The sequence below is a fragment of the Myxine glutinosa genome, chromosome 6 (assembly GCF_964187855.1).
Source record: "Myxine glutinosa chromosome 6, kmMyxGlut1.1, whole genome shotgun sequence".
Classification (NCBI taxonomy): Eukaryota; Metazoa; Chordata; class Myxini; order Myxiniformes; family Myxinidae; genus Myxine; species Myxine glutinosa.
Window position 1 is genome coordinate 5,740,928 of NC_136266.1, and position 14,523 is coordinate 5,755,450.

The window sequence follows — 14,523 nt, forward strand, 5'->3', positions numbered from 1 at the left end:
ATCAAAACCTCTGTTCTTGCAGGACGAAGAAGCCTTCGAATGAGAGTGCGAAATTCACACTTTTCATCAAGAATAACATCGCTTTTCCTCGATTCAATTTCTCGAAGTAAACAATAAACACAATTTCATCACTATCTTTGCATTTCCCCCTGTCACGTCTCCCAAAGTCACACGGACAAATGTTGCTTCTCCCAATGTTGCTTCTCCCCCGTCTCGTCTCGTCTCCCTGTCGCATCTCCCAAAGTCTCACCTCCCCTGTCGCGTCTCCCAAAGTCTCACCTCCCCTGTCACGTCTCCCAATGTTGCTTCTCCCAATGTTGCTTCTCCCAATGTTGCTTCTCCCCCGTCTCGTCTCGTCTCCCCTGTCGCTTCTCCCCTGTCTCCCCCGTCGCGTCTCCCAAAGTCGCACCACCCCTGTCACGTCTCCCAATGTTGCTTCTCCCCCGTCTCGTTTCCCCTGTCGCATCTCCCAAAGTCGCACCTCCCCTGTCACGTCTCCCAATGTTGCTTCTCCCAATGTTGCTTCTCCCCCGTCTCGTCTCGTCTCCCCTGTCGCTTCTCCCCTGTCTCCCCCGTCGCGTCTCCCAAAGTCGCACCACCCCTGTCACGTCTCCCAATGTTGCTTCTCCCCCGTCTTGTCTCCCCTGTCGCTTCTCCCCCGTCTCGTCTCCCCCGTCGCGTCTCCCAAAGTCGCACCACCCCTGTCACGTCTCCCAATGTTGCTTCTCCCCCGTCTCGTTTCCCCTGTCGCATCTCCCAAAGTCGCACCTCCCCTGTCACGTCTCCCAATGTTGCTTCTCCCCCGTCTTGTCTCCCCTGTCGCTTCTCCCCCGTCTCGTCTCCCCCGTCACGTCTCCCAAAGTCGCACCACCCCGGTCACGTCTCCCAATGTTGCTTCTCCCCGTCTCGTCGCCCCGTCGCGTCTCTTCTGTCACGTCTCCCTTGTCACATCTCCCCTGTCGCATCTCCTCTGTCTTGTCCAACCTGTCTCGTCTCCCCTGTCGCATCTTCCCCCCACCCCGTCTCGTCTACTCCATCATATTTCCCCTGTCGCTTCTTCTGCATCACATCTTCATCAAACTAAAATACTCAATTTGGTGTCTGTCTGTCTGTCTGATGATTTTTGACCACGATACATTTAATTGCTACTTATCCAATCTCAACAAGGCTTGATTGAAAGTCACATGATGGAGGTTGTAGCGATTTAACAACTCCTCCCCGCCTTTCAACACAAGGGGGTGTTTCCCGCAAAGCGGGTTGCGTGTTGAGGTGTACATCCATGATAAGATAGCTTTATCGTGGTGTTTTTCCTAGGCTGCTTCTCATACCAAACGTAACAACAACATTTATAATAATAATAGCATAATATTGATGTTATTACAAAACAATATTAACACTAATAATATATTCCGTCTCCCGAAGGGTGTGAAGGGGGTTTTCCCCGCCAGTGGTGTTGGATGTTGAGGTGTATATCGATGTTAGGATTGCTTTATCGTGGCGTTTTTCCAAGGCTGCTTCTAATAGCAAAAGTACCAACAACACGAAATATAATAGCATCATATTGATGTTATTACAAATAAATATTAATACTAACAAGAAGAAAAAGACATAAAATGTCATAGCCCTTGTGGTTTTAGTACTTTTGCTGTACAGAGTTAAATGCCATCAGTCGGCCATCTTTGGTTGGATTACAAAACAAAATCTTCTGCATGTGTATACATACTCTCATGCATTGTCTTTGCCTCAAGTTTGAACAAAATCAGTCCATGCATGTCTGAGAAATTGTGGGGACATGTTTAAGTAACAAGATGGCCGCCAGTCGGCCATTCTGGATCTGATCTCGAAAACAAATGAAGTGCATATCATTCATTATCTGTGTGCCAAATTTGAACAAGATCGGTAAATGCATTCCGAGAGATTTTTTTTTTTTTTTTTTGTATACAAGATCGAGGCTCGTGAAAGAGCTAACATTAATCACACAAAAAGACAAACCGACACACAAAACACAAAAAACAAGGGGAGCGGCAGACAAGATGGGGAGAGAGGGGGAAGGACACAAAAGAGAGGGGGAAGGGGGGGAAGGACACAAACACAACATTTGAGAGCAGGGACATCGGGAGGACTTGGGGGGGAGGTGGGAGAGGAATAAAACATATGAACACTGCAAGGACTCTGGGGTGAATTACCGGGGGTAGAAAAGATCAAGGTTTTCGATGGGGGAAGATAAGAGATGGTGGTGAGCAGCTGTTTTAAAGACCTGGAGGGAGGAGTGGGATTGAAGGGAGTGGGGGAGTTTGTTCCAGAGGCGGGAGAAAAGGGGAATGAAAGAGTGAAGGTGAGCAGAGAGCCTAGACTTTGGCAGTTTAACCATAAGAGGGTTGCAGGCAGATCTTGTGCGACCTGAAGGAATATTGGGGGGACAGAGCACAGAGAGAGCTGGGGGAGCAAGGCCGGAGAGGAGTCGGTAGAAGACAGAAAGACCACCAACCTGCCTGCGGTGAGTGAGTGAAAGGCCCTCGGTGTTGACTACATCGCAGGAGATTCCAATGATTCTGAAAGCTTTGGCCTCAACAGCGTGAAGCCGAGCAAGGTGTGAGGCAGGAGCACCAGCCCAGAGGGGGGAACAGTATTCCATTGAGCTGCGGATGAAAGCCTTGTATGTGGTGAGGAGCTCAGGTGTGCCAAGGAAGGACTTCACACGACGGAGGATGCCCAGTCGGCGACTGGCTTTGGAGGCCAGCTTGGAAATGTGGTTTTCCCAAGAAAGAACATGGCAGATAGTGAGACCCAAAAGCTTGAGCGACAGAACTTCTTGGAGAGGATTGTTGAGAAAGTAGATGGGAGGGTTGTCCAGTTTGTCCTTTCGGAGAGACATTGTAAGAGTGTGAGATTTGTCAGGATTGAAAGACATGTTCCACTTGTTTGACCAGTCTGTGATTTTGTCCAGGTCTGCAGAGAGTGAGGAGGCTGCAGACTGCCGATCTGAGGGATGAGGAATGGAGCGACGGAGAGTAGAGTCGTCAGCAAAGAGATAGAGAGGATTTTCAAGAGAGTCAGAGAGATCATTGATGAAGACCAGAAAAAGCACAGGGCCCAGAACACTACCTTGGGGAACTCCAGCCTGAACAGGAAGAGGAGATGAGAGAAACCCATTCAGGGCCACACGTTGACTACGACCAGAGAGGAAGTCCGCCAGCCATGCGTGGAGATTTCCATGGATACCAAAGGAGGAGAGTTTGGTGAGCAGAGCAGGGTGCCAGACCGTATCAAAGGCACGTGAAATGTCAAGGGAGACAGCTCTAATTTCCTGTTTGGCGTTGAGGACCTCCATCCATTGTTGAGAAAGCAGAAGCAGCATGTCCAGAGTAGAGTGACCAGGTCTGAAACCAAATTGATGATCAGAGATCAAGCCATTGGAGAAGAGGAAAGATTTAATATCTGAAGCAATGATGGATTCCATGACTTTGCTGATAATTGGGAGAAGGCTGATTGGTCTGTAGTTGCTGGGATCTGTTTTTGCACCTTTTTTGTGCAAACCGGTGATGTTGGCTGATTTCCAAGCAGATGGCAGATGACCTTGAGCAAAAGAGAGGGTGAAGAGAACAGAAAGAGGGAGTGAAAGAGCAGAAGAACATGATTTTAGGACCCCTGGGCTGATGCCGTCAGGACCAGTTGCAGAATCAGAGTCGAGGGTTGACAGAAACTTTTCCACCTTGTCAGGAGGAAAGGACACAGAGTCCAGGAGCAGCTGGGTACGACTGGGTACGGTGGGTACAGAGAGGGATGGGTTTGGGACACAAGATTTAGAGGCAAACACAGAGTTGAGGCATTCAGCTTTTTCACGTGCGGAGTCAGCCGTTAAGCCGTTTGAGGTGAGGGAGGGGATGGAGGGGGAACAAACACCAGAAACAGATTTGACCAGACGCCACCAGGATTTGGAAGAGGGAGACAGATAAGAGAGTTTGGTCTTGAGAATGGTGAGATATTGTTTCCTGGCTCTCCTGAGGGTGGACACACACTTGTTTCGGGCTTTGTGAAAGGAAATGAGATTTCCTTCCGTTGGATTTGCTTTCCAGGAGACGAAAGCAAGTTGTTTCAGGGCAACAGCCTCACCACAAGATTCCGTGTACCATGGACGGGAGGAAGGGTATGACAACTGAAGACGAGATGGTATAAATCTGTGCATGAGAGAGAGCAATTTACTTTGAAAGAATTCCCAGGATGAGTTGATGTCAGAGGCGGTAGAGATGGGAGACCAGTCCAGATGATTGATGGCTGCTTGAAGACCGTGCCAGTTGGCCTGAGTGAAATGCCAGACTCGTCGACGCTGGGGAGGCTCTCTGAGAATGGTCAGAGAGATGTCCACTTTGACAAGCACATGATCAGATGAGCCGATTGGAGCAGAAGAAGAGCAGCAGACATTTTCAGGGAAGTTTGTCATAACCAAATCCAGAAGAGAAGATGCTCCGTTGACTGAGATCCGGGTCGGGAAATTGACAGATTGTGTCAGTCCCAGTGAGTCGCAGAAGTCCTTTGCTGAAGAGCCATGGCTGGTGAGAGAGGTACCCACACCCAGCCAACTGGCATGGTGACAATTGAAATCACCACATATGAGGAAGAGAGAGTTGGGATGGGTAGATAGAAGTTGGTCCATATTATCAGACAGTGAGATGTAGATGGAGTCATCGCTGTTTGGTGGACGGTACAACACACATATGAACAAAAGGTGGGAGCGAAGGGGAAGCCGTAGCCAAAGGTATTCCTGGGGGTGAGGTGGAGAGAGGGCAGTGGAGGGCGAGTGAGGAAGAGTGTTTTTTATAAAGATAGCAACCCCACCTCCAGGACGAGGCTCAGGTCTATCATGCCGGAGGAGGGAGTAACCTGGGAGAGATACCAAGGCATCAGAGACATCATGAAGGAGGAAAGTTTCTGTTAAGCAGATCACATCTGGTTTGTCAGAAGCAACCTGTATGGAGAGGTCAGTCAAGTTTGAGCGAAGGCCCCGGATGTTTGAGGTCCATACCGTTAATGAAGAGGAAGGGGGAGCATCGGGTCCAGAACAGGGGGGGGGGGGGGGAGGGGTAGGGTAAGATGTGGAAGAGGAGGAAGAGGTAGGGAGAGCTGTTGAAGGTGTGTCAGAGATTTCAGAGATTTCAGAATAGCTTGGAGAAAGGGAAGAATGGGGCGGACAAAAGGTTTGATGGAGATTGGGTGAGGCACAGTGAGGTGTTATTTGAGGAGGGGGAAGAGCGAGGCAGAAGGTTTGGGGAGATGAAGGTGAAAGTTGGAAGGGGGAAGAAGCAGGGAGGATGCTTTGAGGAGGAGGGGTGAGAGGGGAGTCTAGGAGGGGAGGAGCGAGGGAGAGTCTCGGAGGGGAGGGGTGTGGGGGGAGTTTAAGAGGGAGGGGAGGGAAGGGGCAAGGGGGGAGATTTGAAAGGGATGGGTGATGGGGAGGATTTGGAGGGGAGGGGTGAGATTGGATTTTGAAAAGTGTACGATTCATGGGAAACGAACATTTTTTGCAAAATGAGTTTGAGACCTTCGAGTCAAAAATACGTTTGAGGACACTGGAGGAGGGATGGAGTTCTGGATAGTTTAGGGAATGTAGAAAGGAGGAACTGTAAGAGATGGTATTATATATATTATTTGGAATGAATAGATTTGGTGAGCAAGACGAAAGCATCCTTTTGTACGAAAAGAAGAAAAGGGTGTTATAATATACTAGGGCATGCCCGTACTATATATATATCTAAAATTATATCCCCCCCCCTATTTACATGAAATGGTTTGGTCCAAAGCGAACGGCTTGCGAGTGGTGACAATCCCCCCCCTCTATTTACATGCAATGGTTCGGTCCAAAGCGAACGGCTTCCGGAGTTTGGTAAAGAAATCGCCATCGCGTACACAAACGCGCAGGAAAGCGAATGAATCGCAAATTCGTTTTTATTAGTTGTAAAACATAATGCCCAATTATTCAATTAGCGCCAACGTATTTTGGCTGTTTGCAATTTAATCGCAAGGCAAAGTAGAAAGAGAAGAGGGAAAAAAAGAAAAGCCTTGCCTTGCTGCAAACAGCTGCTGCAAACAACAACAACAGGGAAGGCTGCACTGTCCGGAAGTTGGCATATCGCAGTTACGATTATTTTAGTGTTAATGGCCAATTATTCAATTAGCGCCAACGTATTTTGGCTGTTTGCAATTTAATCGCAAGGAAAAGTAGAAAGAGAAGAGGGAAAAAAAGAAAAGCCTTGCATTAACGCATTAACGCTTGCATTGCATTAACGGTTCGGCACACGTGATAGCTCGCTGCTCTCTGATTGGTTGAAGCGTTTTTTGGACATAGCTCGGTAGGTACTTGTCCGATTAATTTCAAACCTTGAAAAGGCACATCCTCGGGTCCCCAGCAATATACCTGGCAAGTTTCAAGTATATCGGACCCGTGGTTGTCGAGAAACAGCGGTCACAGACAAACACACAGACACACAGACACACAGACACACAGACACACAGACAGACACACAGAGATTGCTGGAATTATAGATAGATGAGAGAAAATAGATGGTTGAGGATGTGGTCAATATTGGTTTTTTTTTACAACTAAAATGGCCGCCAGTCTACCAGTCGGCCAACTTTGACAAGATCACAAAAGAAAGTGAGGCACACGTGTATGCCATCATGTACTGTGCTTGTGCCAAGTTTAAACAAATGGGGACTATGCATGTTCACAAAATGGTTGGGTACATTTTTAAGTAACAAAATGGCCGGAAGTCAGCCATCTTGGATCTGATTTCGAAAAAAATGACGTGCATACGTAAGCTGTCATTCATTATCTGTGCCAAGTTTGAACAAGATTAGTAAATGGATATCCGAGAAATGTTTGAGGATGTGTTCAATATCGGTTTGTTTGTTTTTACAACTAAAATGGCCGCCAGTCGGCCATATTTGAGCGCATCGCAAAACAAAATGATGTACATATGTACACCGGCATGTTTTGTCTTTGCGTCAAGTATGAACAAAATTGGTCCATACATCTCTGAGATATGGTTGCAGATGGACGGACAGACGGACGAGACCCAATCCATAAGCCTCTGTTTTGGACCAAGTCCAATGGGGGCTAATAATGGAGTCCTTTTTTAAATTCTCATCCAGGTCTTGAGATAATTATCCAATTAACTTAAAATGCAATCGATGTTTGTATGTCCATCACATATTGTGAGATTCCGTCATCGATGTTTCCTCGTTATTTCATTTTAACCTCTTAATTTAATTTGATCTCAATCATTATTTAATTAAATCTCTTGATTAAATTTTAACCTCTTAATGTCATTAATGCTCTCTTGTTTAAAATAACTGGAAAAAAAGGGGGAGAGGAGGACAGAGTTTTGGGGTGTGGGCAGACAGGTGACAGTGCTTGTGCCCTACCCATCCTTTCGAGTCTTTTTAGTCTTTTTCATCCTTTTTAGTCCCTTTCATCCTTTTCATCCTTTTCATCCTTTTACTACTTTTGCTTTTTTAGTCCTTTAAGACCGCTTCAAACTTGGAACCCCTGAAGACCCTCAAAACGCTATTGACAGCGGCGCCGCCAGGGATTTTGAGCCCCATGAACAGATATCCCAATGGGCCCCGATGAAGCGCGCGCGCACATTTTTTCCCCGACATTTTTTCCAGGAGGTTGAACCAACGCTCATATTTCTGCGTACAGTATGGAATTCACTATTTGATGCAAGACTGATACCCACACAAGAAATGTGCTAAAGGCCATTTTTACAGTCTAAATGTAATTTTAATGGTAAGAATTACAACATACATTAACCTCTTCAATTAAAATAAATTAACATTATCATCTATGGAATGATATAACAAACAAAATAATAAAATCAGCAGCAGAGTGTACATACAAGTCTGTATGATCTGTATGATACATACCAAGTGTAATGATCCAATATCCATCGCCATGCCATTTAGTTATCACTGGTCCCTGCTCAGCCTTGCACACCAAGAGCGCAGCGCCGGGCCTTGTTGCTGGCAAAGTCACTGATCAAGACTTTGAAGTCCAGCTTTCTAGTCAACTGACTTTCAATGGACAGCATGGCAAGACTGCAAAGCCTGTCCTGGGACATGGTGGACCTCAAATAGTTTTTATATATCAGTTTTAGCTTTCTGAAAGATCTCTCGCCACCAGCAACAGTCACACGCAGTGTGCAAAATATACGTAAAGCAATGCACACTTCTCCAAAAATGCTTTGCAGCTGCATCTTGCAAATTGCATTCAGGAGACCAAGAGGGGACGAGTTCGGGGGGAAAGTGGCAGCATATACTGTGTTCAGGTGTCTTACTTCATTTTGAAACTCAGGTGTAAGATCTCTGGAATACTTAATGATCAGTGGTTGGCACACAGAAGGGACTTTATCCTCACTAATCTGCCCAACTTTCAGAACAGCAGAAAATTCTTCTACAATTTGTGCAGTGGTGTGGAACCCCGTGTCCAAGTCACCTATGATGTTGTCCATAGCTGTAAAAAACACTGTGTTTCTAAACACCGTTGCTGCACTGTCCGGAGCTGTCTCCTCTTCAGAGGTCTCATCATGGAATCTCTTCCTTTTCCTCTGGCGGCTGGCTGCGTTCCTTGCTAAATTGAGGTTCAACATCCATTTGTGTAGCAATCAGTGTTGCCTCAGACAGGAGAGACTCCGATCTGTCTCCAAGAGCCTGCATCTCCTCCTTTAAGGCTCTGACATTGGCTGCCTCTGTGTCGAGTGAGATTTTTCCTGACTGGAGAATCACATTGCTGTCCTCAATGCATTGTGGTACTTTCAGCCAGACCGTGAGGAGGACAATAGCGTTGAATGACATGAAGTAGTTCTTCAAACCACCAGCTTCTGGTCTGGCCTCACTGGTGAGACTGCTTGTCATGAGTATGCTACCAAGGGCCTTGACGACACAAGATAGGTGTTTTTCTACAGGTTTAACAGCTTCAATCCTTGCACTCCAGCCTGTATCAGAGAGGCGATGCAAAGAGCAACCTGTTTTCTCTTTGTAGATGGCCCATCGCTCCGAGCCGGCACTGATAAGTGCGTAAAGGCGATTGATGCAGCCAAAAAATGTTGATACATCTGGGCTTGACTCTGCAGCGTGCACATTGCACACCTACAAGATTTAAGGTGTGGGAGGCACGAGGTGAAAATGTAGCCGGATGATTTTTCTTTAATATTTGGGCTTGGACTCCCTTGACTTTCCCCGACATGTTTGCCCCATTATCATATCCGTGCCCTCTGCAATCTCCGATGTCTATCCCTTGGTCATGAAACACATTTTCAATCCTCTCTGCTATCTCACTTCCTGTCTTTTTGTTAAAGTCCTTGAATTCAAGAAACCGTTCAGTGATCTCCCAGTCATGTTTCTTTGTTTTCATTCACATATCTTATCAGCGCAACATTCTGTTCAGCATGGGAAATATCTGGCGGAGCATCACAGATAACTGAATAATAAATAGCATCCTCCTTTTCCTTTGGAATTCTTTTCAAAACTCTTTTGCCGCATAATTCCATGAACTCATTTTGAGTGTCACAGCTCAGATAATGTGTCAGCCTGGTTCCTTTTTTTTTTTGTCCCTGATTTTTTGTAAGTGCTCATCCAGCAGTGGATCGTAATGAGACGAGAGCTCTAGTGTGCCGAGGAAATTACCATTGTGGATGTCATCTTGGTCTTTGGTTTTACCCCTGAAAGGTAAATTCCTTGATGCCAGGTGCAGTGTTACATCTAGGATTCTCTGCCAGAGAGCTCTATTTTTCGCTGTTTCTGCTTGTATCTGCTTCTGCAACTGACGGTCAATGCCACGAACTGCCATTACAGATTGTTGCAAATTCTTCCACTTCAAGTAGCAGTCTCTGTGTGCCTTATTGCTCTCATGGCTCGGAAATTTATCATACAAACGACGCCACTTCACATCGGACATTTTATATCCATGTTGACTGTCCGGTGCACTAAGGGAAGGTCTTTTTTGTTCATGGGAGAAAAGCACACATGGGATGCAATACAGTGCATTAGTACTTTTTCTATGAATTACCCAGTCTCTCTTCACCTTTTCTCTTCCATTGGCTGCCTTAGTATACTGCAAGTATTCTGGGAATGGCTTTCCCTCTGAATCCTGTGGCATTCCTTGGTCTTCATCTCTTGTGGCCAATTCCCTGTCCATAGCAGTTTTTATTGCTGGCCACAAACCTGGATCATCTGATAGAAGATTCTCCTCCTCTCTTTCTGTGCACCTTCTCTCATTTACTCCATCCTCATCATCTGCATTGGTCTCCATCACCTCTTCCTCCACTTCCACACGCCTCCTTGACAAAACTGCATCATCTGCATTGGTCTCCATCACCTCTTCCTCCACTTCCACACGCCTCCTTGACAAAACTGCATCATCTGCATTGGTCTCCATCACCTCTTCCTCCACTTCCACACGCCTCCTTGACAAAACTGCATCATCTGCATTGGTCTCCATCACCTCTTCCTCCACTTCCACATGCCTCCTTGACAAAACTGCATCATCTGCATTGGTCTCCATCACCTCTTCCTCCACTTCCACACTCCTCCTTGACAAAACTGCATCATCTGCATTGGTCTCCATCACCTCTTCCTCCACTTCCACACGCCTCCTTGACAAAACTGCATCATCTGCATTGGTCTCCATCACCTCTTCCTCCACTTCCACACGCCTCCTTGACAAAACTGCATCATCTGCATTGGTCTCCATCACCTCTTCCTCCACTTCCACACGCCTCCTTGACAAAACTGCATCATCTGCATTGGTCTCCATCACCTCTTCCTCCACTTCCACACTCCTCCTTGACAAAACTGTATCACTTGAAGAGGGCCCTGGCTTTGTAGAGTGTACATGACGCATATGATAATATAGCCTATCCTATAATATAATACAATTTGTAATAACATCATAACCAAAATTTCAGTTCCTACCATTTTGTTGACTTAAATGAACTGTTGACAATATGTCAACACATTGAACACAATGCTGCTCACCTTCTTCAGTTGGGAGTCGGGCTGGTTCATTATGGGGAGACAGGGCTGCTGAGCCTGAAGCTGCATCTGTTGGGCCTGACACCAGGCAGGGGCAGAGACGACTGATTTAGTATGAATAGCTTGCTAAAAGTTTGCCTGCATTGATTAAATGTTGGCTAAAAGAGGAGCAAAATGTGAACACTCAGAATTTTATGTGAAGATATTAACTAGCTCTGCATTTTGCGCCTCTTTTAGCCGACACAGGGTTACACCTATCTAGGGTTAAGACCCCTCAGACCCTTCAGAACCATAACATCCCGAAGACCAATGAAACGCTTTAGACCCGTAAGATCCCGAAGACATTTGAAACCCTTTAGACCCGTAAGATCATAATCCGTCCACAACGTTTTGAAATATTGTGCTATATATTGTGTTTGGTCTCATTTCTCAATGGTGAAGAATCAGTTAAAAAATAAAAAATTCTCAGATCCGGATCTGGATCTTCACCACAATCGATGTAATTCGTCCATGTCGCACACCCATCTTGACCACCAAGTTTTGTCTGAATCTGTTCTTAACTTTTTGATCTGTCCTGCTCACAGACAGACATACTGATAAAAAAAATGAAAAATCATTCATAGAGCGACACTTGGCAAAAGAGAACAAAGTAGAATGGCTGCTGCATGGTTAGGGTTAGGGTTAGGAGCATCCTTTTGACCTCAAAGATAATTGGTGGTTGAATTCAAATACCTGATATGCAAATCGTCTTCAGATTTTAAGTCAATCGGATGAAAATTGGCAATTTTAGAAATCTGGCCGATGTTGACCTTTTTGCCAATGATGATCTCAAAAAGTAGTTGGTGGTTGAAGTCAGTTTGCTGATATGAAAATCCTATTCAAATTTCAAATAAATCTGATGGAAATTGAGGATTGCACACATTCAAAGAAAAAATGGTTGACCTTTGGCCTATGTTGACCTTTTGGTAGTTGGTGGTTGAATTCAGTTCGCTGAAATGAAAATCCTATTCAAATTTCAAGTCAATCGGATGAATATTGAGGATTTTAAAAACTTTTCTTTTTTCTTTTTCTGTATACATAATCGAGGTTCGTGAAAGAGCTAACATTTATCACACAAACAAATCAAACAGACAATCAAACAAAGTATACAAAAAGGGGAGCGGTAGACAAGATGGGGAGAGAAGGGGAAGCGCATAAACACAACATTTGAGAGTAGGGACATCGGGAATGTGTGGGAGGGAGAGGGATTGGGGGAAGGCGGCGTGGGAAGGGGGGGGGGGGGGGGAGGGGTGGGAGAAATATAAACACAAGGACACCAAGGACTTCCAGGAAAGAAGTTGGTATTTCAAAAAAGTGGATTTGGGGTGAAATTAGTGGGGGTAGAAAAGATCAAGGTTTTGGATGGGGGAAGATAAGAGATGGTGGTGAACAGCTGTTTTAAAGACCTGGAGGGAGGAGTGGGATTGAAGAGAGTGAGGAAGTTTGTTCCAGAGGCGGGAGAAAAGAGGAGTGAAGGAGTGAAGGTGAGCAAAGAGTCTTGATTTTGGCAGTTTAACCATAAGAGGGTTGCAGGCAGATTTTGTTCGACCTGTAGGAATATTTGGGGGATAGAGCCCAGAGAGAGCTGGGGGAGCAAGGCCGGAGAGGAGTCGGTAGAAGACAGAAAGACCACCAACCTGCCTGCGGTGAGTAAGTGAAAGGCCCTCGGAGATAGCTTCATCACGGGAGATTCCAATGATTCTGAAAGCTTTGGTTTCAACAGCGTGAAGACGAGCTAGGTGTGAGGCAGGAGCACCAGCCCAGAGGGGAGAGCAGTATTTCATTGAGCTGTGGATGAAAGCCTTGTATGTGGTGAGGAGCTCAGGTGTGCCAAGGAAGGACTTCACACGACGGAGGATGCCCAGTCGGCGACTGGCTTTGGAGGCCAGATTTGAAATGTGGTTTTCCCAGGAAAGATCATGGCAGATAGTGAGACCCAAAAGCTTGAGTGACAGAACTTATTGGAGAGTATTGTTCAGAAAGTGGATGGGAGGGTTGTCCAGTCGGTCTTTTCGGAGAGACAAAGTGAGAGTGTGAGATTTGTCAGGATTGAAAGACATGTTCCACTTGTTTGCCCAGTCTGTGATTTTGTCCAGGTCTGCAGAGAGTGAGGAGGCTGCAGACTGCCGATCTGAGGGATGAGGAATGGAGTGGCAGAGAGTGGAGTCATCAGCAAAGAGATAGAGAGGATTTTCAAGAGAGTCGGAGAGATCATTGATGAAGACCAGAAAAAGCACATGGCCCAGAACACTGCCTTGGGGAACTCCAACCTGAACAGGAAGAGGAGATGAGAGAAACCCATTCAGGGCCACACATTGACTACAACTCGAGAGGAAGTCCGCCAGCCATGTGTGGAGATTTCCATGGATACCAAAGGAGGAGAGTTTGGTGAGCAGAGCAGGGTGCCAGACCGTATGAAAGGCACGTGATATGTGGAGGGAGACAGCTCTACTTTCCTGTTTGGAATTGAGGACCTCCATCCATTGTTGAGACAGCAGACGCAGCATGTCCAGAGTAGAGTGACCTGGTCTGAAACCAAATTGATGATCAGAGATCAAGCCATTGGAGAAGAGGAAAGATTTCATATCCGAAGCAATGATGGATTCCATGACTTTGCTGATAATTGGGAGAAGGCTGATTGGTCTGTAGTTGCTAGGATCTGTTTTTGCATCTTTTTTGTGCAAAGCGGTGATGTTGGCTGATTTCCAAGCATATGGCAGATGACCTTGAGCAAAAGAGAGGGTGAAGAGAACAGAGAGAGGGAGTGAAAGAGCGGAAGAACAGGATTTTAGGACCCGTGGGCTGATGCCGTCAGGTCCAGTTGCAGAATCAGAGTCGAGGGTTGACAGAAACTTTTCCACCTTGTCAGGAGGAAAGGACACAGAGTCCACGAGCAGCTGGGTACGACTGGGTATGGTGGGTACAGAGAGGGATGGGTTTGGGACAAAAGATTTAGAGGCAAACACAGAGTTGAAGCATTCAGCTTTTTCACGTGCGGAGTCAGCTGTGTAGCCGTTTGAGGTAACGGAGGGGATGGAGGGGGAACAAACACCAGAAACAGAAATGACCAGACGCCACCAGGATTTGGAAGAGGGAGACAGATAAGAGCGTTCGGTCTTGAGAACGGAGAGATATTGTTTCCTGGCTCTCCTGAGGGTGGACACACACTTGTTTCGGGCTTTGTGAAAGGAAATGAGCTTTCCTTCCGTTGGATTTGTTTTCCAGAAAACGAAGGCAAGTTGTTTCTGGGCAACTGCCTCACCACAAGATTCCGTGTACCATGGACGGGAGGAAGGGTATGACAACTGAAGACGAGATGGGATAAATCTGTGCATGAGAGAGAGCAATTTACTTTGGAAGAATTCCCAGGATTGGTTGATGTCTGAGATGGTAGAGATGGGAGACCAGTCCAGATGATTGATGGCTGCTTGAAGACCGTGCCAGTTGGCCTGA

At 46.3% G+C, this 14,523-nt stretch overlaps 1 protein-coding gene across 1 annotated transcript in view; it reads left to right on the plus strand.

The window, feature by feature from the left end:
- The window catches only part of LOC144892559 (P2X purinoceptor 4-like), a 218,736-nt gene that overhangs the window by 51,562 nt on the left and 152,651 nt on the right, over positions 1-14,523 (plus strand). Inside the window, exon 7 of the mRNA XM_078779581.1 lies at positions 23-106. Within this exon, the coding sequence (XP_078635707.1) occupies positions 23-106 (84 nt within the window). The remainder of the gene's footprint in view (positions 1-22; positions 107-14,523) is intronic.